Below are 27,077 nucleotides of genomic sequence, written 5' to 3' on the forward strand. Positions count from 1 at the left end.
ATACACAAAGGCAAAAATATAAGGAAGAAAAATTATTTCCACATTCTTTCTGAAGTGTATTTGTTGCCTGTCTCTGTCTGTCTCTGTGTCTCTTCTTTTCCTCGCTCCTATCACTCCTACACTACTGCAGGGCTTTCTGAAAACAATAAGTTGCCTTTCAAATGAGAACAATAGCTTTTCTCCTCTTTTGCCTTCTCTCCCCATCCCTTCGTCTTGCTCCCTCTCTCCATCCCTCATTCCGTGCTCCCTGTGACATCCCTGCCATGAGAGGGATGAGGATGGAGAAAGACAGATCGCCCCTTTGTCCTGAAATGACCCTGATAAATGTCATCGCTACACACACACACACACACACACACACACACACACACACACACAAAACACACATTTAACTTTTGCAATTCGATGATGTCAGCCATTCTCAAATGCACTAATAACTCTCATGGAAGAATCTGTTGCTGTGGTGTTTATGGTGTGAGTGTGTACTGTGTGTTTATATAATCTGTAAATGCTCATTTAAAATATATTTATAATACAATATACAATATATAGATTCTGTACTGCTCACACCTGTGAAAAATCAACTGATAAAATGCATAGCTGAGGCACTACTAGGCTTTCATAGATGATTTTATCTTTTTGAGGATTTGCATTTTGTTTTTTTCATTGCATAAAAGTTTTTTTTTTAAATGAATGATGGAAATTCATTGATCTTCTAACCAGTGTTCTGTACAGAATCCTTTTGCATGTTTCAATTTCATTATACTATGGCAGCGAGGGTGTGGTCGAGCGTCGGCTGTAAACAGTGAAGAGTCAGGTTGAACCAGCAGGTAACATATGACAAGTTACACCTGTGTCTAATTACTGACTGTCTATTAATGTGTGTCTCTGTGTGTCTTTCAGACAGCCAATTATGAGAGAGAGAGAGCTGAGCCACCCAGCACAGTGTGTGAGTTTGGAAGTCACTGAAAAGTGAAAGTACAATAAAACACACCTGTTCTTGAAGCCTGCTTCTCAGTTCCTCATTACCCCAAAGCAGAAGGTTGTTAAAGATACCTTCCCAACTTTTTTATGATTTGAGGTTGTAAATCATAGCAAGACCATAAATCATTATGGTCTGTAATTGTACTTATAAACAATGAGATGCGTACATGCCTAAGGCCTAGTTCACACTAACATAGACCATTTTGAAAATGCTGTTTTTATGTTTGCAAAGTTGCAAGCTTTCAAGGCTCATTTTGCATGAGATTTACAAAGACTGACCAAATGCTTTGGCATGATACTAATTTATTTATTTGCATGCTAGCCTGAGATGAGACTGAGGTTAAATGACTTTTGTCATCTGGGAAAACTACAAATCTTCATGAGATAGGGATAACACCTAAAAGTTTACAGCCTATGTCACAACTGTGAGACAGATCACTAATTATGCTTTGAAGTAAACATTCATGTTCAGACTTTTTTTTTTTTGCCATGTGACAGTCAAAGTTTGAACAAGTATTGCACACAAACTCAGAATAATAGCATGCTAAGCTAATGTAACGAGATCCATAGACAATATGCTGCTAAGACCAATATACCTAATTTTGGGCGATGCACATGGACAAAGATAAGTTAGTCAACTAAATTAAACTTACTTGGCAGGATAGCCAACAAAGCTAGACAGCAACCAACTCAAGAGCACTTATTACCAATACTGATGTCAGAATTCGACCTAGCATGTTCTGTGAAGCGCGCAGTTCTCGCTGTTGTAAATCATTATGCAGTTTTTGCAAGAGGGCTCTGAGATGCACCACCAGCATTACATGGTGTTGTAACTGGTGAACTGGACATGGAAATGAGATGAAAAACAAACCATTCTCCATATTAAGTCAAGTCAAATCAAGTCAAGTTTATTTGTATAGCACTTTTAAAAACAGACATTGTCGCAAAGCAGCTTCACAGAAAATTAAAGGCTTTAAACATGAGCTAATTTCATCCCTAATTTATCCCTGATGAACAAGCCTATGGTGACGGTGGCAAGGAAAAACTCCCTCAGACAACATGAGGAAGAAACCTTGAGAGGAACCAGACTCAAAAGGGAACCCATCCTCATTTGGGTGATAACAGATAGCATGATTATAAATAACTTGCATATATAACTGTGTCCTATATAGTCATAAAGTGCAACTGTGTAACCAGGAAATTCATTATAGGTTTAACATGAAGCCTGTTTTGTTGAAGTTTTCAACAGTTCAGTTGATGGAAACTTGAGTTCAAGATTGTTTATGACAACTGCAGTCCTAAAGTTATCATGTCAATTGTAGCCTCAGCCATAATAGCAAAACTGTAAGTGTCCAAGTGCGATTTTCGACTGTCCATATGGGGCCATCCTCCACAGAAGCAGTGTGATAAGACTCCAGCCATACTTAGGGCATCAGGATAGATCAGGCAGGTCCGGGTAGCAGAAAGCATCACTAGTGGTTCAGGATTGACATATAACTTGACAGAGAGAGACAGACAAAGGGAAGAGATCACAGGTTGTTAAGTATGCCCAATGTCACCCAATGAGTAAGAAGAGTATACATTTTGCACTGAGTGTTATTACAAGTTACAAGTCAATTACTACAAGTAATTGACTTGTAGTATTTTAAGTATTGTAGCTATTTTAAGTAAATAGCAAGTGGTTACAATTTATGGGCTTTCTATAGCACAGAAGTGTTCTGACTCTGTCACCACTGCCCATGTTAAGATTATGATCAGAGGGTTCAGGAATAAAATTGATCTGGTTTAAAAGGTCCTGAAATATGTTAAGGTCACTGTTGTTACACTTTGTCTCTAATACTTTTTTTTTTTTTTTACTTTTTGTAATACCAGTGTGTCCTTATCTCAACCCATCTATTTCTAACTGCTCTCTCTGTCCTTTTGTTTTGTCCATATTACTGGAAGAGGAGGAGTGAAATAGTGACCAGAGGAGGAAAGAATGCAAAGCTTTGTCTGGAGAGATAGAACAAGCAATAGGACTCTCTCTCTAACTCCTTGCATTGTTTTGACTGGCACACGTCAGCAGAGGAGAGGAATTTGGAGAGAGAGAGAGAGAGAGAGAGAGAGAGAGAGAGAGAGATAGAAAGAGAGAGAGAGAGAGAGGACATGGATAGATGAAAGAAAAGGCTTTGTCTAATATTATTTGTTTGTGTTCTGGTGAAAGGGCACCTCTCTCTCTCTCTCTCTCTCTCTCTCTCTCTCTCTCTCTCTCTCTCTCTCACACACACACACACACACACACACACACACACACACACACACACACACACAGAACTAACGTTAAAATGTCTGTCATTAAATCTTGAAAGTAGCCTTTTAAAGCCTCAGCTTTTAACCATCAAATGGACAGAATCCTTTAATTAAAAATGCAAAATGAAGTGAGCAAAGAATTTTAGTCTTTTTTAATATCTCTGCATCATTCCTGGGTTATTAGTTTGAATAAATGATGAACTGAGAGAGAGAGAGAGAGAGAGAGAGAGAGAGAGAGAGAGAGAGAGAGAATAAAAGATTTCAGAGATAAAGTGTTACTAGGTCAGGGCCTGGCTTGGGGTGGAGATAGAGGGAGCAAGTGATACATATAGGATAGGCAGGACTGAATTAAAAAAAAGAAGGCAGTCTTAGGGTAGGACCTGACTTAGGGGTGTGGTTGGATATAAACTCTGAGCCTGCACACACTTGCCTGGGTGCCCCTCAACCTCACTCCCTCCATCCCTACATTTTTCCTCCACTTTCCTCATTTTTAATCCTCTGCTTTCTGGTCTTCCACAAGCTGTGCAGCAGAAACATCAGACAGAAAGCATGCTAACTCTACTGGTGCTCACATCTGTGGTGCTGTTCAGTGCAGGTAAACAAAACTTCAAAACTTTACATTGCCATACAGGTAGGAAAAGTAGCAAGTTTCCCTTATTACTTTATAATGGCCTGTTTTTTACAATGTCATTTTCAATGTAATGATTTTGCCATGATTTTTAAAAATAAAGTTATGTTTATGGGAATATTTTCATATAAATGCATAAGAAGGTTTTTTGTTTGTTTGTTTGTTTTTACTTTTAACCAGGGTGGAACACTAAATAATTCAGTGTGAAAAGTACAATATCGAATATCACAATTTTTGTATATATACATTGCACTTGCACATTTTCTCTGAGGATAATATTAACTGTTATATTAAAGCAGTGAAATTTATTATTTATTATACAGGGGGCTGCAAAAGTAGGTATACAGTAAGGATTATTCCAGTATTACCAGTATTATAATAGTGGTGCTAGGTTTCATTTAATACTAATGTCTTGTCCAAACGTTTTGTTTTTCATTATTGTGTACCTACTTTTGCAGCCCCCTGTATTAGTACTTTATTTATGCACTTACTTATTCTGTGTAACTTATTTGATCAGATTGGTTTATGCCTGAGTTGTATTCATTAATCTTTCTTGGCAACTTTAAAGTTGCTTGTTGGTAAATAAGTACCAATATTAACTACTTAAATAAATTGCCTTTTTTGTGTAATTTAATTTTGTCTATATTTTGCATTTACAAATGGAATATTCTGCTATTTTTGAAAAGAGATAGCTTTTATTGCTAATGCAAAATAAATTATTTATGTTATATTGCATGAGGAGTTATGCAAAGTCAAATTACATTGCATTCTACTTCATTTTAAAATAATTTTTATCTGGTTAATATTAATTACATCTAGCTTTCTTCAGGTGCACCCAGTATGTAAATCACTTTAGAATATCCTGGTAATGACTGTGACCCATTTATTTCTCAGTCTCCTTGACTCACTGGAAAAGGGACAGTGTAGCATACACTGTGCTCAGGTGGAAAAGTGTTAATTGGGTTTTAATTGTTGTATACACTGACTAGCCACTTTCTTAGACACGCAGTCCTTGCAGAGACACCTTATAGGTGTACAGTTACAGACTATATCTCATCAGGTTTAGTTTTTGTTAATTGTCCTCTAGCCTTTTGTCAGTGGTCATATTTTGACCAGAGCATTGCCAGTGGCTTGATAATTTTAGTTAGTTAACTTTTTTTAAGCCAACAGTAATATTATTTATTAAATAATTTCTGGTTAGTGGTCTTTGGAAGAGGGAATTAAGGAGCTAATTGTGTAGTTTTGCATAGTAATCCAAGCCTGTGTTCATAGATATACATAATATAGGTACAGTCATGCCTATATTATGTATATCTATAAATCAGGTGGGGACTTATTTGATGCTTTATGATCAAATTACCTTTATGGGAGTTATAGTGTTCAATTACATGTAAATTTATGCCATAAAGGTATGCATGCATTTGAGATGAAGAATTTGAGATGAATGAAACATGATTTTCTGAGTTAATTCTGAACTGAAATGTGAGATCTACAATTTAATTTGTGACTTCAAGTATTAATTTTTTAAACGTCTTTTAAAGTCTTTCTTTGTTCACATTCATTTACAAAGGGAAGAATGACAGAAATAATTAAATAATTGAATTGTTTTAGAAAATTTTTGGTGTGTAAGTACAATAAGGAGCTACTTTAGGTCAATATAATACTCCACCTCTTCTACCTTACCTGTATGACTTCTAATCTGTGAATTCCAGCTTAGTGGTCTGCTTAATCTTTGTTTTATTTCATTAAAAAATACATTATTTATTTATATATATATATATTAAGTTGATTGTGTGTGTGTGTGTGTGTGTGTGTGTGCATGTAGCTCCCCAGTCAGAAGCTATAGTGGTGTATACTGGCTGGGAGAGGCATGCTCTGGTAGGCTCAGATATCCGTCTTTCCTGCTCTTTCTTCTCATGGCGATGGACTTCTGATGATGTCACTTTCTCCTGGAGCTACAGGCCAGATGGGGCAAAAGACAGCATCTCTGTACGTACACACATACACACATGTGCTCGTCCCACTGTCTTCATGAGTTATTTATGTAAGTGCTTTGTAAACCAGAAAGATTTTCAGCTCATATATAGTTTAATTACATGGAAGGACATTAGAGACAAACTCTATATTATATTATGTATTCCAAAATTACATTCAAGCACATTTGCTGTATTTTAAATGGAGATTACATTTGCTGAAGAGAGTAGATAATTACATTTGCTGTATTTCCAATAGAATTTATTTGGAAGTTAAAAATAACTTGTTCTTTTCATTACATTATTAGAAATGTTATGAACTGTTGAATTGGACACTTTTTCCTGCTGTTATTCCATGATACACTCTTTTTTTCCTTTAAATATTATTGTAATAGTTTTATGAGGGGGCACTGCTCACAGTTTAATGTGTATGCTTCTTAAAATACATATATTTCTACTATTGGTAATTCATTAATAGAGCACATTAGGCATGGATTTCTTTTTTTTGCACGAATGATGTTTATTTATGTCTTCATTTTGTCTGGTTTTGTCACTGGTCAGATTTTCCACTACACAAATGGAGTTCCCTATGTAGACAATAAAGGACCGTTCCGGGACCGCCTGGAGTTTGTGGGCAACCCAGCTCGTCGTGATGGCTCTATCCTGATCCGAAATCTGGACTTTGCTGACAATGGAACCTTCACCTGTGATGCGAAGAACCCTCCAGACATAGTGGGCCGACCCTCCAGTGTACGACTTCTGGTATTTGAGAAAAGTATGAAATCACTATGACTGGCATCACTATGAATACTTAACATCAGCTTAATTTAGCCAAACATTGGTCTCACAGACATAACCATATACATTACTACATAGAGTGAAATGCTATTTACCACTGCCCGATAAACCAGAATTTACATAAACTGGATTTTACTTGCATATAAGTACAAAAAGAAAACTATAATAATATAATATAAAGCAGTGTGGGAAATAAGGCCAGACCGGTGGACATTAACTGGTGATTTTCGCATTTGTCCATCTGTATTTCAAAAGCATTGGACTGGGTGGCCGATAAAAAATAATCAGGGCTCGACATTAGTGGTAGTACGACTGGATGGGGCAACTAAATGTTCAGTCTGGACAAATCAAATCTGCATCTGCTTGTCCGATGGGACAAGTTGAATTATTGCCAACTCTCCCAGAAGTTCCAGGAGTCTCCCACATGTTGATAGCAGCTCCCTGAGAGAGAACACGAGTGCATGCTGATTGCTCTGTCTTGCTAAGTAGACCAATCAGTGTTCTGTGTGGGCAGGCTTTATGTCTTCTCTCCTGGACAGAAAGTCCATCATTTCAGTGTATCCAGGAACGTTGTGACAGAGTGCCAAAAAAACCCCAAAACAAACCAAAAAACAAACCAAAACCTACTTCACCTCGGACTACACGAAATTGTCCCCTTACCTAATAGGGGTAAAATAATGAGGGTGTTGCACGCTGTACTGTTTGTAACAGTGGCTTTAGCATTGCCCATGGCAGGTTAAAAGATTGTAAAAGACATGTTGAGGTGAGTTTAACAGTGTCGTGTTCATATGCATATTATTTATACTCGCTGACTCGTTGCTAAGGCTACATGATAAGCAAAACTCCTTAAAAACTTGATTAAAGTTGCAATAGAATATAAAATATGAGTTAAATAATGGTAATAAGCAGTTTACATACATAGTATAAGTAGTCTGCATATATTATTGTCACATTTTCTACATATAGGCCAATCTAATTTGGTTTACAGACGAGAGAAAATTACTCAACAGAGTATACCGCCCCTCAATATATACTCAACATATAACCACCCCAGAAAATATAGTAATGATACCTTATGCGTTTATATCTTTTATGGACCACATTTTTAAGGGATTGTTAAAATTCATAATTTTTTATAGTAATTATTCAAGAGGCACATCAATAAAGTCCCAACAAAACTAGTTCAATCCCCTCAATGATCCAGCCATGTTATTGTTTACGAAATTCTGGGAAAGCCGAGTACAGCAGGTGTGTGTGTAAAAATAACCACATCATAACATCTAATTAAAGATCATTAGACTTTGAATTCATAGAAATCAGAGAAATGGCAATCAAATACCTCAATAAAACAAATATCTCTGGTGACTCTTCATTTCATTTGTACTTTTTATTGTATTTTTCTTTTATATGGTTCACATTAACACATCACTTGGCGACTTGTCCAGGGTGTACCCCGCCTTTCGCCCATAGTCAGCTGGGATAGGCTCCAGCTTGCCTGCGACCCTGTAGAACAGGATAAAGCGGCTAGAGATAACGAGATGAGATGAGACATTAACACATTATCATAAAATATTTTGGGGGAATTTTATGACAGTGCCAAACTCACTTATAGTTTGTTTTCATTCACAATCTGATTCTGTCACTCTTATCATGTCCACAGACGCGCAGCTTGTGAACAGGCAAGGCAGGCAACTGCTTGGGGCCCCCTGGCCCAGGGGCCCCCTGAGAGTCGGGGCCCGAGGCTTATTTATTTTGTTTTTTATTGTTTTTATTGTTCTTTACCATTGTATTTTCACATTTGGAATTTAAAAAACTTTGGTTTCATACATTTTTCATTGGCGGCAGACTATTTATAACATATTGGTGATGGGCACTGGTCAGAAGGGCCCCCTGGAAATTTTTGCTTGGGGCCACAACAGACTCTAGAATCGCCTCTGCATGTCCAACTTGTTTTCTTTCTGTTTCATTTCTTTAAATTAATGTATACCTCAAGTTTTACTGTATTAATCAAGATTTAACTTTATTTCCTCCAGAAGCTTTGAATTTGAGTGAGTCTAATTCTTAAAACTGCAGATCAGGTAATGGGTTATAACAACACATGCACCATAATAGGGCACTGGATAGTTTTTGTTTATTGTTACATTTAGAGTTTTATTGAAAAAATTATAAATCATTAAAGCATAATGATTATCATAACAATACCTGCTTTTTTGATAAACTTTGTTAACCACTGTCAGTTAGTGCAGGTTGATTGGAGAGGAGACGGGTGTATGTGCAGGAAGAGTGTCTTTATTATAAAAGAAACAAATAGGCATATAGTCCAAAACGGCAGGCTGAATCAATAATGATAAACAGGCAAAAGGGTCGAGCAAGGCACAAACAAACTAAACTGGGCAGGACAAGATCAGAAACCAAAACACAGAAACGAGAGCCAATAACCAGGAAGACAAGACAATAACAGTGATAACCAACGCAATACTTCGCACCGTGTAAGTGTTGGCAGCGTCTTTTCATGCATGCGCTGATTGCGCTTAATCGAGGGCAGGCGCTTGTCATTAGAGGTGTGCGCTGTTCAGAATGCACGTGAGTGAAAGTCCGTTGCGTGCACCAATGCATGTGGGTGTGACAACCACTTGCCATTCATTAAACTAGTAAATACATAGTAATAAAAAGGTTATGGTCAGGACAAGTTAATACATGGTCAGGACAAGTGAAAAATCTTGCTGTTGTCTGATTGGGACAAGTGGATTAAAAAGTTAATGTCAAGCCCTGATAATTCGAATGTGTCCTTCTGCATTTTAAAAAGCATCAAACCGGATGGCCCATGAAAAATTGTAAGGATATGGGTCTAATCTACTTCTAATTTTCTTCCAAATGTTACACTGGGCGAATACATTATGTTGTAACATGATCTGTAAAATGGGGGCCCCTACGGGGCCGACTTTAAAATTCATAGCTTGGCCACTGAAGGGCCTAGCCCTGCCAAAATTTACAGGCACCTCCCTCTCCGAGTGGCACACTAAATAAGACAATAACAGAAGCTCCAACTCTCCCGCCGTGGGCAGGAGATCTCCCGCTTTAGGGAATATTTAGAAAATCCTCCTGACCTCCCGCTGACAACATAAAAATCTCCCGCCCGCCCTTACTACACATGATTAAAAATATATATATAACTTGATCATGGTCGTAGCCAGCTATGAGGCCCCCGCGGTCTGGACCTGGAAGAACTGAAAATACATTTGTATGCTAAATTTTCAACTGGATAAAAAATAAAGAAGAACATTAAAAAGTCTCCGTAAAAAGTGCATTGTTAATTATGTTAAACATTGATTCTGTCTTCTGTGTCTGTTTTGTGCGTGCGGCTCTGAGACCAAGAACACAAAAGCGAATGAGCGCGCGACTCAGGGGAGGAACGCAGTGCAGTAGACACGGAGTTTCCATGGTAACCATCAGTGTACTTTCATCAAGCTGTTAAATTTACATTTTCGAAGCAGCGCAGTTTTGTCCTCATTGTTTGGACCAGATCAAACCATTAAACAAGCTTAAATTATTCTTAGTCTTGCCACATACATGATTTTTTTTTCAAAACTGATGATATTCAGTTCAAACACCATTGAAAGTAATTTTAGGAATAGATCTCTTGTGTGGTGTGTAATTCACCCCCCTCATTTAAATATGTCGAACATTTTTCGGCGTGCGCTTTGCGCATCACAGACCTCGGTGATTTTAAAATGCTGCTGCGGCCCTGAACTTGATCCGTTTATGTTGACGAAAATTAATAGTTGACTTTCCGCTTTTCGTGTGTCTGACATTGTATGGGTGGACTCAAGTGTGTACCCCGTGGTATATGCCGATTACCTGGTTGGTACACCGATCGGCATAACGGGGGGATTGGAGTGAAAGCCAGAGGCATATGCATGCAGATCAAGCACGCATATGAATGGAGCAGAATTCAGTCCCTGCCGCGGGGTCACACTGAGCCACCCAATGTCTTAGCAGTTACCTATAAAGCATACAGATGGCACTATTAATGATACGTGCGAGAGAACGAGAAAACCCGCAACACTCAACCATTTTGTTTGTTTTTTTGCATCTGCATTTCGTCTGCATTTATCGCCTGCTCGTCTTTAACCTTATGTTCTCTTGAATGAGATAATGAAACGACGTTCCGTTGGTGGAACTGGCTAAAGCCAAACTACAAAGAAAAAATATCAGAAAATCACCAAGATAAAGTTGGGATCGCCAGTCGTGATGGTCGCCAGGGACGAATGGCGTACTATTTTGGACGGCAGCAAGACGACCCTATATCTGACAAGGCTAGATCACCAGACCAGACGTTAGATTCTAACGAACTTATCTGACTTTTTTTTGTCTGACTTTTACTAGACTTAGAAATAGAATATTATTAGAAGAGCATTATCATCAGAGGGTCTACCATTGGCAATTTATAATAGTCATTATTGACATTAACATTGACTTTAGGCATATTAAAGTTTGGTCTATAGTCACTGGATTTATCCAGATCTGTTACTATTAATATGATTTAATTGACACAAAATGTGGTGAATCATATATATACTGTGTGTGTGTGTGTGTGTGTGTATATATCTCGTCTCGTCTTCTTCCGCTTATCTGGGACCAGGTCGCGGAGGCAGCAGTCTAAGCATGGAAGCCCAAACTTCCCTTTCCCCAGACACCTCGGCCAGCTCCTTGGGAAGAACACCGAGGCGTTCCCAGGCCAGCCGAGAGACATAGTCCCTCCAGCGTGTCCTGGGTCTTCCCCGGGGCCTCCTCTCGGGGGGACATGCCTGGAACACCTCCCCAGGGAGGTGTCCAGGAGGCATCCGAAAAAGATGCCCGAGCCACCTCAGCTGGTTCCTCTCGATGTGGAGGAGCAGCGGCTCTACTCCAAGCTCCTCCCGAGTGACTGTGCTTCTCACCCTATCTCTAAGGGAGCGCCCAGCCACCCTGCGAAGGAAACTCATTTCAGCCGCTTGTATCCGCGATCTTGTTCTTTCTGTCATTACCCAAAGCTCATGACCATAGGTGAGAGTCGGAACGTAGATCGACCGGTAAATTGAGAGCTTCGCCTTTTGGCTCAGCTCCTTCTTCACCACGACGGACCGGTAAAGCGACCGCATCACTGCGGAGGCTGCACCGATCCGCCTGTCGATCTCACGCTCCATCCTTCCCTCACTCGTGAACAAGATCCCGAGATACTTAAACTCCTCCACTTGAGGCAGGACTTCTCCACCAACCTGGAGAGGGCAAGCCACCCTTTTCCGGTCGAGAACCATGGCCTCGGACTTGGAGGTGCTGATTCTCATCCCAGCCGCTTCACACTCGACTGCAAACCGCCCCAGTGCATGCTGAAGGTCCTGATTTGAAGAAGCCAACAGGACAACATCATCCGCAAAAAGCAGAGATGAAATCCTGTGGTTCCCAAACAGGATTCCTTCCGGCCCCTGGCTGCGCCTAGAAATTCTGTCCATAAAAATTATGAACAGAACCGGTGACAAAGGGCAGCCCTGCCGGAGTCCAACATGCACTGGGAACAGGTCTGACTTACTGCCGGCAATGCGAACCAGACTCCTGCTCTGTTCGTACAGGGACCGGACAGCCCTTAGCAAAGAGCCCTGAACCCCATACTCCCGAAGCACCCCCCACAGAATACCACGGGGGACACGGTCGAATGCCTTCTCCAGATCCACAAAGCACATGTGGACTGGTTGGGCAAACTCCCATGAACCCTCGAGCACCCTATGAAGGGTATAGAGCTGGTCCAGTGTTCCGCGAACAGGACGAAAACCGCATTGTTCCTCCTGGATCCGAGGTTCGACTATTGGTCGAATTCTCCTCTCCAGTACCCTGGAGTAAACTATCCCTGGGAGGCTGAGAAGTGTGATTCCCCTATAATTGGAGCACACTCTCCGGTCCCCTTTCTTAAAAAGAGGGACCACCATCCCAGTCTGCCACTCCAGAGGCACTGTCCCCGACCGCCACGCGATGTTGCAGAGGCGTGTCAACCAAGACAGCCCCATAACATCCAGAGACTTGAGATACTCAGGGCGGATCTCATCCACCCCCGGTGCCTTGCCACCGAGGAGCTTGCAAACCACCTCAGTGACTTCGGCTTGGGTAATGGACGAGTCCACCTCTGAGTCATCAGCCTCAGTCTCCTCAGTGGAAGACATGATGGTGGGATTGAGGAGATCCTCAAAGTATTCCTTCCACCGCCCGACAATGTCCCCAGTCGAGGTCAACAGCTCCCCACCCGCACTGTAAACAGTGTTGGCAGAGTACTGCTTCCCCCTCCTGAGGCGCCGGACGGTTTGCCAGAATTTCTTCGAGGCCGACCGATAGTCCTTCTCCATGGCCTCCCCGAACTCCTCCCAGTTCCGAGTTTTTGCCTCCGCAACTGCCCGAGCTGCAGCACGCCTGGCCTGCCGATACCCGTCGGCTGCCTCAGGAGTCCCGGAGGTCAACATGGCCCGATAGGACTCCTTCTTCAGCTTGACGGCATCCCTTACTTCCGGTGTCCACCACCGGGTTCGGGGATTGCCGCCACGACAGGCACCGGAGACCTTGCGGCCACAGCTCTGAACAGCTGCGTCCACAATGGAGGTAGAGAACATGGTCCACTCAGACTCAATGTCCCCCGCCTCCCTCGGAAGCTGGGAAAAGCTCTCCCGGAGGTGGGAGTTAAAGACCTCCTCAACAGAGTGCTCGGCCAGACGTTCCCAGCAGACCCTCACCATACGTTTGGGCCTGCCAGGTCTGTCCAGCTTCCTCCTCCGCCAGCGGATCCAACTCACCACCAGGTGGTGATCAGTTGACAGCTCAGCCCCTCTCTTCACCCGAGTGTCCAAGACATAGGGCCGGAGATCAGATGAAACGACAACAAAGTCTATCATCGACCTCCGACCTAAGGTGTCCTGGTGCCACGTGCACTTATGGACACCCCTATGCTCGAACATGGTGTTCATTATGGACAAACCGTGAGTAGCACAGAAGTCCAATAACAAAACACCACTCGGGTTCAGATCGGGGAGGCCGTTCCTCCCAACCACGCCCCTCCAGGTGTCACTGTCATCGCCCACGTGAGCATTGAAGTCCCCCAGTAGCACAATGGAGTCCCCAGTCTGAGCACCCCTCAGTACCTCTCCCAGGGACTCCAAGAAGGCCGGATACTCTATACTGCTATTTGGCCCGTAGGCACAAACAACAGCAAGAGCCCACTCCCCAATCCGAAGGCGCAGAGAGGCGACCCTCTCGTTCACTGGGGTAAACTCCAACACATGGCGGCTGAGCTGGGGAGCTATAAGCAAGCCCACACCAGCTCGCCGCTGCTCACCACGGGCGACTCCAGAGAAGTGGAAAGTCCAGCCCCTCTCGAGGAGCTGGGTTCCAGAGCCCAAGCTATGCATGGAGGTGAGCCCGACTATCTCTAGCCGGTACCTCTCAACCTCCCGCACAAGCTCAGGCTCCTTCCCCCCCAGCGAAGTGACATTCCATGTCCCAACAGCCAGCCGCTGTGTCCGGGGATCAGGTCGTTGAGGCCCCTGCCTTCGACTGCCACCCAATCCACACTGCACCAAACCCCTACTGCTACCTCTGTGGGTGGTGAACCCACAGGAGGGTGTGTATATATATATATATATATATATATATATATATATATATATATATATATATATATATAAATCTCCTTCTCACCCCCGGCGGGGGGGGGGGGGGGGGGGGGGGGGGGTATCCATGTCATCCTCAAGCTCAGGTCCTCTACCAGAGGCCTGGGAGTTTGAGGGTTCTGTGCAGTATCTTCGATGTTCCTAGGACTGCGCTCTTCTGGACTGAGGCTTCAGATGTTGTTCCTGGGATTTGCTGGAGCCACTCTCCCAGTTTGGGGGTTACTGCCCCAAGTGCCCCCACTACCATGGGGACCATGCAACCCTTGACCTTCCACATCCGTTCCAGCTGCTCTTTCAACCCTTGCTACTTCTCAAGTTTCTCATGTTCCTTCTTCCTGATGTTGGCGTCAGCTGGGATCGCCACATCTATCACCACCACCCTCTTCTGCTCTTTGTCTACCACCACTATGTCTGGTTGGTTAGCCAGGATCTGTTTGTCAGTCTGGAAGCTGAAGTCCCACAGAACCTTGGCCCTGTTGTTCTCAGCCACCTTCTGTGGTATGGCCCATTGGGACTTGGGTACTTCTATTCCATACTGGTTGCAGATGTTCCTGTATACTATTCCAGCCACTTGGTTGTGCCTCTCCATGTACGCTGATCCAGCTAGCATCTTACACCCTGCTACTATGTGCTGGACTGTTTCAGGGGCTTCTTTGCACAGTCTGCATCTTGGGTCTGATCTACTCTGGTAGATCCTGGCCTCTATGGCTCTTGTGCTTATGGCCTATTCTTGTGCTGCCATGATTAGTGCCTCTGTGCTGTCTGTTAGTCCTGCATTATCCAGCCACTGGTAGGATTTCTTGATATCAGCCACTTCCTCTATCTGACGGTGGTACATGTCATGTAGGGGTTTGTCCCTCCAGGTTGTCTGTTCCTCCTCCTCCTCTGCACTCTCATCAGGGTTCTGCTGCCTGAGACATTCACTTAGCAGTTCATCCTTTGGGGCCATCTTTCTGATGTATTCTCGGATTTTCGATGTTTCATCCTGGACCGTGGTCTTGACGCTCACTAGCCCTCGGCCTCCCTCTTTCCACTTAGTGTATAGTCTCAGGGTGCTGGACTTGGGGTGGAACCCTCCATGCATGGTGAGGAGCTTTCTAGTCTTGATATCTGTGGCTTCTATCTCCTCCTTTGGCCAGTTTATGATACCAGCGGGGTATCTGATGACTGGTAGTGCGTACATGTTGATGGCTCGGACCTTGTTCTTACCATTCAGCTGACTTTTCAGGACCTGCCTTACTCTCTGGAGGTATTTGGCTGTGGTTGACTTCCTTGTGGCCTCTTCATGGTTTCCATTAGCCTGTGGGATGCCAAGGTACTTGTAGCTGTCTTGGATATCACCTATGTTGCCCTCTGGTAGGTCAATCCCCTCAGTCCGGATCATCTTGCCTCTCTTTGAGACCATCCGGCCACACTTGTCCAATCCGAATGACATCCCTATGTCATCGCTGTAGATCCGGGTGGTGTGGATCAGCGAGTCTATTTCTCGCTCGTTCCTGGCATACAGCTTGATGTCATCCATGTAGAGCAGGTGGCTGATTGTTGCCCCACTACGGAATCGGTATCCGTAGCCACTCTTCGTGATGATCTGACTGAGGGGGTTCAGGCCTATGCAGAACAGCAGTGGTGATAGTGCATCTCCTTGGTATATGCTGCACTTGATGTTGACTTGGGCAATGGGTTTTGAGTTGGCCTCTAGGGTTGTCTTCCACATTTCCATTGAGTTCTGGATGAAGGTCCTTAGGTTCCTGTTGATCTTATACAGTTCCAGACATTCCAGTATCCATGTGTGTGGCATTGAGTCATAGGCTTTCTTGTAGTCAATCCAGGCAGTGCACAGGTTGGTCTGTCTCTTCTTACAGTCTCAGGCGACTGTTCTATCGACCAGTAGCTGGTGCTTGGCTCCTCTAGTGTTACTGCCAATTCCTTTCTGTGCCTCGCTCATGTATTGAGCCACATGCTTACTCATTTTTGCCGCAATGATGCCTGACAGGGCCTTCCATGTTGTGCAGAGACAGGTAATTGGCCGGTAGTTGGATGGGATGGGTCCCTTCTAGGGGTTGTATTTCTTGGGTTAGTCATTCTGGGTGGGTCCCTTCCCTTAGCAGCTGGTTCATCTGTGCTGCTAGGTGTTCATGGAGTGCAGTTAGCTTCTTCAGCCAGTATGTATGGATCATATCGGGGCCTGGTCTTGTCCAGCTCTTCATCTTTGACACTCTTTCTTGGACGTCTGCCATTGAGATGGTTACTGGTTCTTGTTCTGGGAGGTTGCTGTGGTCAGCTCTTAGGTCCACTAACCATTGGGCATCGGTGTTGTGTGATGCCTTTTTTCCCCATATGTCTTTCCAGTATTTTTCCACCTCAGCTCTTGGTGGGTCTGACCGGTTGTTGTTCCCCTGCCACTGAGAGTACACCTTGGCTGGTTCAGTGGAGAACAGCTTGTTTATTCTCCTGGCCTCTCCCTCCTTGGTGTATCTCTTCAACCGGGTGGCCAGAGCTGTTAGTCGCTGTTTGGCAGTTTCGAGTGCCTCTGGTATGGAGAGTGAGTTGTACTTCCTGGGTGCCCCTTTATTCACCATGTTCCCTTTCTGTAGTTCAGCTAGCTGGCTAACTTCTCTCCGTGCTGCCTTTATCTTGGCCTCTAATCGTCTCTTCCATGGTGGATACTGTTTGTTATGTCTCGAGCCCACCTTGTGTCCAAGCAGCTCCATGATTACTGTTGCTGTACTGTGTATCAGCTTGTTGGTCTCAGTGATGGTTCTTGTGGAGATTGTCTTCAGAGCAGCATTCACATCTACTAGTAGATCTTCTGAAGGTACTTGGCAACTCAGCTTCGGTATTCATCGGGGGCTCCAGGTTTCCAGTTGGGTCACGATCTTCGTTCTCAGGTCAGCTCTTGTGTTGAAGCTGTTAGCTGTTGGGGCTTGGTACCCAATCTCTGGTTGTGGGGATGATGATGACATCTCCCCACTGACCTGTCTTCCTGGCTCCTGTTGTTGTATTTCATTAATCTCTAGTTGTGATAGTAGATTTCGATTACAGATGTTGGAACACTGGGCTAATAGCTGTTTCTTTGTTAGCCTTGATTGTGGGTTTCGAAGTATCCAATGGTCCCACATTCACTGCATGTATCCCCTCTCTCTGGGATTGCTTGTATAGTAGCATTCCAGCAAATCCATATTTTCTGTCCTCGTCCATCGATGTCTTGTTCCAGTAGCCCATTTCTCATGTCAGTTTGCCCTGGTTCCCTAGCAACTGACGCAGACCTTGTTGACCCGGGCGACGTCTGAGCCGGTATGACTCTATCAGTTATGTCTTCACTCATTCCTGAGGTAGGCTGATATATCATGAGGGGTCTTGCCTAAGAACCCTTACTGGATGATGTTTTGCCCCGACCGGGATCGAACCCCGATCTCCCACGTCGTAGTCAGTTAGCATTACCACTGTACTATCCAGCTGATATATATATATATATATATATATATATATATATATATATACACACACACATCATTATACACACACACACGTACACACATACATGCATTAAACATGCCTACGGTGCTCAAACTTGTCTCCCTCCGTGCTACTCGCAGAGAGGGAGAATCTACCTCTTTGCAATTTCCCAAGTTGGAGCCTCTGCAATAATAATACACTCAGCATTCACTGTTGTTTTTATTGCACAATGCAGTTGAACTCATGTTTTTGGGTTGACAATATCTGACTGATCCAGTCAGTTGATTAAGAGTTCAGTTTACATGAAACTTTGCAGTACAGTATTATGTTAAGTGCCAAACTGCCAATCAGTGGCCATCTTGTTATTATTATGTGCATTTTTTCCATTCATAATAAGAATGACAGTCATAGTCATAATGCTTTGTAGGATGTAGATTTATTTTTAAGAGAGGTTTTATTTTCTTCTATTTTCTAGGTTCTAGTCCAGCAGTTTTTGTCTGAATGCCAAATGATATTCCCATGTCAAGTTTTGAGTCATTTTAAAAGTCATTTTGTTACAAAGTTACTCGGAATCTCATACTCAAAATTTTAACTCTATTATGTAAGAATAGTTGTCTTGTTAACTACTACATTTCTTATAGGCTTATTATAAACATAGTATAAAAATAGTCACTGGTGACATAATGTTTCATGAGTGTTATTATAGTAGCCTACCTATATATGAGTACCAGTAAGTTGTAACCAACTGGAGCATCCTTGCCCCCCATACTTCTTTCTAGACATGGAACTGACCTGTGTGTACTGTGTTTTCTTGGGTATAACTTTAAGCATGTTTTTCTTGAATCTTCCGACATTTTCTTGTAAATTATATTAAATTTGTAGTGTAATTAGCAACTAATTTGTAGTGTAATTTTGCCTTTGAAGATCACAAAAATGTGCCTGGAAATAGCTGAGAGGCCATCTCCAGGCATCTAAAGCCCTTCAGCTTCGGGGCCCTAACCCGGACCCCTGGCCGCATTGTTCTGGGCCTTTGACCCGTCATTCGGACAGGCTGAAATTTGGACGGACAGACAATATTTCAGACTTGTCTGTCCAGTGACAGTCTGCTTAAAATTCCTTATTTCCCACACTGATATAAAGGATAGAAATGATAGATGGCAGATGACATTTTTAAATGAAAAATATTCTCCCATCCTCTTCTCTGTCTCTTCCTCACATTGCTCTCATATTTCCCCTCATTCTGTTCAGTCCCAATTCAGGCTGGCGTGATCACAGGTGCGATTATTGGTGTGGTTTTGGGTTTGCTGATCTTGGTGGTGGCCATCTACTATCTGATGCGTTTCCTGGTGGCCCGACGTGTCTTCAGTTTGAGTGTAAGGTCAGTCTGGGAGTGCCTGCTACCTCAAGCACGTCATGAACCTCTGCCTGGCTTTGATATGCATGCACACATACACACACGCACCCTCACTAAGATCATGCCCAAGTCCCCACAGGTTTAAAAAAAAATAAGCACACATATTCAGATGTATACCTTCAAGAAGGCTCAAGCCCATCCTTTCCCTAGCCATGGCACATACACACATCTTTGCCAAGGTCTGAAACCTTGCCCCATTTTCTAGTGTGGTTAAAATGTAGAGTTTAACATATGGTTCCATCCTCACACTATGTTTATATTTTCTTCTCAGCAAACATGGCAAGAAAGGCAAAGGGAAAGAGGGAGCACAGCAAAAACAGGCAAGTGTCACCTGCTGTTATCTGCATCACACACACACGCGCACGCACGCATACACACACACACGCGCGCGCGCGCACACACAAACAAACAAAAAAAGAGTGGCCCACACACCAATAACCCTGGCTGCTTTTGCTCCTGTAAAAAAACTCCTCTTCTGGTCTTCTCCTCACTTGCTCCATCTATGTTTGGAAAGTTCACACTTTACCGTAAGCTTAAATTCTTAAGTACACTCTCCAAATAATAATTATATTATACAGATCAGGTGATATCTGAAAAATTAAGATGAAGTCATAGCTACTAGGTTAGATAAGTTATCTGTATTATTATTGAATAGAGACTGCTGTTTTTTATCAATTATGTTTAGCAACACAAAATGTCAGCTCTGCATATCAGCTCATGTTTTTGCGAGATTTATAGCTATTTTGACTATAATTTTTGTCACGCAGATTTTTGAGATCTGAATGTCATCGGCATACATGGTAATAATTTTTTTCACTAGCAGGTATTTCAATAATAACAGGGGATGTATAGAGTCTTTCATTATGATACATGCTACTGGCAAGCAAGAAACAGCAGAAAATAAGCACATTTCTTTTGCTACCTGTATCACATTCACCTCTCTACCTGCTACCCAAGGCTGAGACAGCAGGCAGAGACAAGGTCAAAGTTTGTCTACCTCTATGTTTGTTCTCCTCTATGTATGCCAGCTATAGACTAACCACCATGCCACAATCTAATGTTTGTTTTTAGGTTTTTTTAAACTAGTTCCCTGTTAATGGCTCATTAACTGGTTTAATACATTTTAATGTTTGTCATTTTAAAAGGCAAACTCTTGTATCTTTGAAAAGTTGTGTATTTATCACAGACAAGAATTTCAAGATTTTTTGTGTACTGAGATAAGCACAAAAACATGCTTACTTAAAACTCATTAATAATGGTCTATAGGTCATTCTTTTAATGACCTGACTATACATATAATGCAAATTTAAAATGACAGTTATTACACAATTCTTTGATAATATCTCACCAGTGCTGTCCTTGTGTATAAAATTCAGCTTTGCAACAGTGGAGCAATACAGCAAAACATAGTTCCGTGTTTTTGTTTTATACTGTACTGTCTCTGTCTACATTGGTAACCTATAAGCTAATATAGTTTATTTTTCTAATATAGTTTAATTTTCAGTACCAAAACAGTGAAGGCCTTTAGTGTCACCTTATTACAGAGCTTTGATTTACATGCAGCTAAGCTGTTTAAACTATGAAAACACTTATGCCAAATTTAAATATTTGTAGACAGATCAGCAAAACAGCTGAGAGCTTGTCTACTTTAATTTTCTAGTTATTTTATTTCCAATCTCCAATTACTTTATATGGTCTCAAGCTGGCATTCAATTGGAGACCAACATGCCATGATATTCATACACACACACACACACACACACACACACACACACACACACACACACACACACACACACACACACACGCACACACACACCTTTCATTCTCATTTCTGCTTCTCCATGTTTTCATTCCACACATGCTTTCATCCTTCTATTTACTTTTTAGGGTGACTTTTTGCCACTTTCATCCCACTTTCCCCCTTCTGCCCTCTTGTAATCCTCCTCTCTGCAGGTGTACATTAAGATGCAGATGATTGTCTTTTATGATTTGATTTAAAAGCAGAAGAATTCTATACAATCAACATGCTACCTCTCATATGAAGTAGTTGTAGGACAACCAAAGTAAATAGACCGAAAGAAAAGTACAGGTCTTTATAATCAATCAATCAATCAATCAATCAATCAATCAATCAATCAATCAATCTATCTATCTATCTATCTATCTATCTATCTATCTATCTATCTATCTATCTATCTATCTCATTCACCTCATATATTTGTGCGTTGCGTCCTGTCAGCTTCAATCCTTGTTTCTTTGTTGTTCACTTCTTTCTTTCTCTTTCTCTCTCTGTCTGCTGAAGTCCAATATCCGTCCTTTCTTCAAGTTGAGTTGCAATGTCATGTAACTGAGTAGTATAACCTGACAGGTTTCTGTTCTACAAACTAGAAATTATATTTTTGTTTAAGATTTAAAATATTTAAAGCACTCACTGCAAGGAACTAATGAAAACCAAAAAAGCACTTTACCAGTTTTGCACTAATCTCAGAGACTGAATGGGAGAGACTTGGGAGAACGGGAAAATATACAGTATATGATCAAACTAATATAAAGGCTAAATTACAAACGTAAAAGATAATAACTAATGTCTGCATTACAACAGAATGGCCCTTAAAGACATGCAGAGTAACAATCATGATACATTTTCATCTATGAATCAGATGCATAACTTTTAACAGAAATCTTGAAATCCTGAGAATTTCATATTAGTTAAAAATGCAGTTATGAACATATTATGAAATTAATCTCACTTACTAAGGGCCATAATCACTTTTGTTATTATACATTACAGTGATAAAGTCAATGTTAAATGCTACTATCAATGTAATATGCTAAAATCAATGTAATACCAATTCTTTATTACATAAATTGAGCCTTGTTATTCATTCATAAGGGTCAGGCTCAGGTGTGTGTGTGTGTAGGTGCTGTGATGTCATGCTGCCACTCTCTGTCGGACTGACTGACGGCTTCCTGTTTTGTCCTCCCTTCCAGAAACCAAAGGTTCCCCCCGTTTACCTCTCCTTCTAATGGCTCGTTCTCGGTTCTCCCTTTTCCATCTCTTTCTTCTTCTCTTCCTCTCTGCCGCTTTCTTGTTCTCATTCTCCACTTCTGTTAATCTTCACACCTTGCATCATATAACAACACACTTTCTCTCTCTCTCTCTCTCTCTCTCTCTCTCTCGCTATGGCTCTCTCTTGCTCTTTCTTTTTTCTTGCTCTCTTTCTCCCTCACTCCTGCCATAGTGACTCTATCCTCCCCTCCCCACACTCCCTTTCTCTCCCCAGGCTTCTGTCGTGGTGGATCCTACCAAGCAGAAGGCGCCAGCATCCGAGAAGAAGAAGCAAGAAACACGCAGAGAAAAGAAATAGGGCTTCGCAAGCAGAGAGCTAGACCTCCAGGAACAAGTACCTGGAGAAGGCAAGAAAGACAGGAAAGACAGGGTTCTTATGACGATTGAGCTTGAACTCATTAAACAGGAGCAGACAGGTGGAGGAGAAGAGAAGCCCAAACGTAGCCCTGCTGCTCTTCTCTCCAACCTGTCCAAGCTCTCACAAAAAATCACTCTTGGCTGAGCGAGTGAAGGATGCAAGAAGCATGTAGAGGAGAGAAGGCCTTTAAGAGGAGGAATTGGGAGGATGAGTAGTCCCACATCTGTAAATTCAGTTTTAAGTGCAGATCTGTGCTACATGTTCACGGTGGACACACAGGAGCCATTGAACACACCTTGTGCCACTGATTTTTTTTTTTTAATTACCCACTGTATAAACCCCATTTGGCATCAAAAAGTAAAAACCCATAAATATTACAGGCTGCTGTTTTAAGTATTTAGGGCAAGAGCTAAATGCTCTCACAACTCTTTATAATGACCATCTCACACCACTGTGTGTGCACATGCATGCAAACATACACTAAAAATCCTTTATTTTTTTTTGTCTGATCCCCCCCGCTGATCTCAGAAAAGTCACCCCCCATTTATCCCTTTTCCACTGACACTGTGCTGATGTCAGAGCTATTGTAAAAAAGAGCAAACCTTATCATGTAATGGGTCGCTTTAACACTGCAGTCGAGCCATTAGGTAATCTGATGTGGATCTTTCCCAGTAAATCTCACACACACACACACACACACACACACACACACACACACACACACACACACACACAAAATATATATAATTGTGGAGGGTTGTACTTGACTTGAGGGTACTTGAGGGTATTATACATTTTACTTTGAGAATGCCTTTTGAGTCACATCCCCCAGAATATTTACATAGTACAAAGATGTTATCATAGACAACAAAATGGGCAATAGATGGTTTTTAATGATTTTCACTATTCATTCTAAGTGTGACTGGTGCTAGGAACTTTTATTAGTACTAGCATTATACAAATAAAACTTATACCAAGCAGTGTAGTTTCAGTTTAATTTGTTACAGTTGCTAGTAAAACAGTACCTCCTCCTTGGACTGACTGATTAATGACCAGGATATTTGATTTTGTTTGTGATTTACCAATAATCTTTAGAACCTCCTGCACCAGTCATGTCTTTTTTTTTAAACAAGTTGCTCATTATGAAATGGTGCTGGAATCAGATATATTTTACTGGTGGAGAAGCAACACTCTTTCCACTAAATCATATGAGATTATTTGTAGCACCAGCACCTTGTTGAGGGAAAAGGTCTGTCTCTGTCCATTATTGAATGCTTGGAATATCTGCTTTAACTGTTCCTTGTTTTTTCTCTTCTCCCCTCCCTCTCTCTTTTTATGCTATTTCTTGTCCTCTTCATCTCTTTCTCTTTCTTTCATTTAAATCCCTTTGTATTTCTGATTTATCTCACCAACTGCATAATGCCATAATCACTTGATCCACTGGTGCTATGGCATCACCTGTTTTCACTCTAGGGTGGTCCTTCAAAGTAGCCATGCCTACCTTTTTTATATTCATTGCTTAAGGGATAAACAAAATATATAGGCCAAACCCATGCACAAAATGCACAAACAGATACATGATCCAATTCTAGAAATCAGAATCAAGGAAACAGTTCTGTCATCAAAGACTTACACATACTCATCATAAATTTTTAGAAGATTTTATACTCCAGAGCAATGTTCTTCACCACGTAGGCTTGAGGCTACTAGCGGCCCCTGGAGGGCAAACTAGTGGTGTCTGAGTGAAATCCCCAACATGATAGATATGTTGTATTTTATGCAACTTCACCACTTGGTGGAACTACTTCAATTTTAGCTTAGAGGTCAGCTATGATTCAGTAACATGCTCATATAAAATGCATAAAGTGAAATTGCATCAAGATTGATTCTACCTATCCATCATTTAAACTGAACTATTGCCCCCTGACTCTTTTTGGGGTTGGTTTCCCCCTTCTAAGGAATTTACTGAAACACATTGTTCTTGTACAATGTACATTTGCAATGTTCATTTTAAACTCATGCAGCATATAGCTGCTACACCCATAACAGAAGTGTGTGCTTGCATGTGTGTTTTGCTCTGACTGCAGTGACTGAAACCCTCAGAATGAAGTTGATACTGCTAGCAGAGTTTGTGCGTGCGCATGCGCACGTACACACACACACACACACACACACACACATGAACAGAGGAGGGGACTGCAACAGAGTCACTGTTTAAAAAAAAACACAAAAGACAAAACTATGTTAATTCAAACAGAATCACTCTAATTCTTTGACCCCCTTTAATTTTCATTGTCCTTTTCACTGATTTCTTTGACCTGAGGTGAGCATTTAATTTTTTTTTTACCCCTTCCCCTCAACACACAGCACACCATTTCAAGATACCATGTTGTGTTTCCATTAGTCTTCCTTTCATAAAACCTCCATTCTTCCACTCCTTTACCATCCTTCATCCATCTCTCGCTCCTGTTGGTTTGAACACTGTTCATTCCTGCTGCCTCCTGCCCACAACAAGGACACTTTTGTTAGGCCTTCTGACGACGCGAAAGCCAAAATGCTAATATAGGTACCTAGCTCTCTGCTGACTGCGAAAGATGAATTTCTTTTCCCATGTTTGTGTGCATATGTTTAGTGCAACAACATGTCTATAACTTGTCAAAATATTAAGAGAACAAAACATTGAAGCAAAAAATGGATTAAAAAATGGATTATGTCTTTGTATGTAGCTAATGCTAGTTATGACATACCATGCAATAGTTTACTGGACCTGTGTGGAAAACAGAAATGTAATTTGTATTTAATGATATTTATATATGCATTTTTGACTGACATGGTAGGATTCATATGGCTTTATTTTCCTTTTTCTTTTTTTCTTATCACAGTCTTTGTATTCTAGGCTATAGGAAGTAATAGTGTGGAAACCAGCATGGCATGAAGTCATTAAGTTAGTGATTGCATAAAATGTTATAACCTGCATAAAATATTTATAATCTGGAACAAGGACTTGGGGGAATTCACATTGAATTGAAACATCAAGCCAAAGTCCATTGAACATCACAATCAATCAAGATATGATTCTCACACCAAGTCTTTGTCCCTCAAACACACTGTGAGCTATGGACGGGTTTGGATTCTGAACATTGTAGGGGTTAAGTGTGTAAGACAACTGTAAAGTGCATCTAGGAAGTGTAGGGTTGCTACACACTTGATTGAAAGTCAGATGCTTTTTATGCATTTCTGAATAGATATAGAACAGCTACCTGCTTTTCTCCATTAATCCTACATTAAAATATGAAATCATTTACAAGTTGTATGTATCATGTACTTGTATATGTATTAGTGAGGACTTCTGATAACTCTCTCTTTCTTCAAATGCATTTTTCCAGTTTCTAATCCTTTATATGTTTAATTTGGTGTTAACCTCACTAGGATATTAGAGTTTTTTGTTAAGTAAAATGTATTGTAAAAAGGAAATAAAGCTTGAATTAAAATCAGTCATTTAAGAAACACATAAATAAATGAACCTTCCTGTTAACTGCTATGTGTATGCAAGTGCCAGGAGCTTGGTTTGATGCCTTGGGCAAGAAGACACAAACTGGAATGTTTGACTTTGATTGAAATTTAATACAATTTAATCAGAAAAAGATAAACTCTTTCAATGGAATGAGAATTTCTAGTCTCAAACTGCATGTGATTCAAATGGATTTTTGCTTCACTGAAAACATCTCATGGGACTTTGTACCTTCAGGATGTTTTCTGCACTGACTAGACAAGAATATGTTTTAAATTATCTACAGCCTCTCTTGTGACTGAATTATCTTTGCTATGCTGCATTGTTTTCTTCATGATCTGTACATCTCTGAGATATAATCACCTGACTGACACAGTGCTTACAAGTCTGATAATATAGAATGTATTTGGTTACAAAATTGTTTTGTGTAGGTGAAAAAAAATGTTCAAAATATTAATCTACAGTAGGTCAACAGCCAGAACCTTTTGATTTTGCAGTTGGATCTCATTTGATGTGAAATGAATGAATCATAGTCAGGCTTATTGGGTATGTGTACAGTGTTCACAACACAAAGCTATTTTACAATGCAGTTTTGCCAATTATGTAATATCCACCATAAAACCTAGAATTAAAAAAAAAAAAAAAAGCTACAGTCCTCTCCAGAAGTATTAGAACAGGAAGGTCAGCTCTTTCGTTTTTTACAATACACTGAAGACAATTAGGTTTGAGATCAAAAGATGAATATATATGAAATCAGTTTAGACATATGAGATCAGAATTTCAGGGTTCATTTCATGACATTTACAGTGGTGCTTGAAAGTTTGTGAACCCTTTAGAATTTTCTATATTTCTGCATAAATATGACCTAAAACATCATCAGATTTTCACACAAGTCCTAAAAGTAG

At 41.3% G+C, this 27,077-nt stretch overlaps 1 protein-coding gene across 5 annotated transcripts; it reads left to right on the top strand.

Annotated features, from left to right (window-relative positions):
* The first annotated feature begins 3,653 nt into the window (after positions 1–3,653).
* Positions 3,654–26,155, top strand: mpz (myelin protein zero). Of its 5 annotated transcripts, none has more exons than XM_060906005.1 (6): positions 3,654–3,868; positions 5,727–5,890; positions 6,436–6,649; positions 19,065–19,194; positions 19,502–19,550; positions 22,476–26,155. In XM_060906005.1, exons 1-6 carry the CDS (start codon positions 3,823–3,825, stop codon positions 22,476–22,478), a joined length of 606 nt encoding a protein of 201 aa, XP_060761988.1. In that variant the 5' UTR covers positions 3,654–3,822; the 3' UTR covers positions 22,479–26,155. The 5 variants fall into 5 exon arrangements, with proteins under 5 accessions (XP_060761988.1, XP_060761984.1, XP_060761986.1 ...); XM_060906001.1 differs by having other exon boundaries at positions 22,518–26,155; XM_060906003.1 differs by having other exon boundaries at positions 24,135–26,155.
* Positions 26,156–27,077: the final 922 nt, after the last annotated feature.

Source organism: Neoarius graeffei, chromosome 23 (genome assembly GCF_027579695.1).
Source record: "Neoarius graeffei isolate fNeoGra1 chromosome 23, fNeoGra1.pri, whole genome shotgun sequence".
NCBI lineage: Eukaryota > Metazoa > Chordata > Actinopteri > Siluriformes > Ariidae > Neoarius > Neoarius graeffei.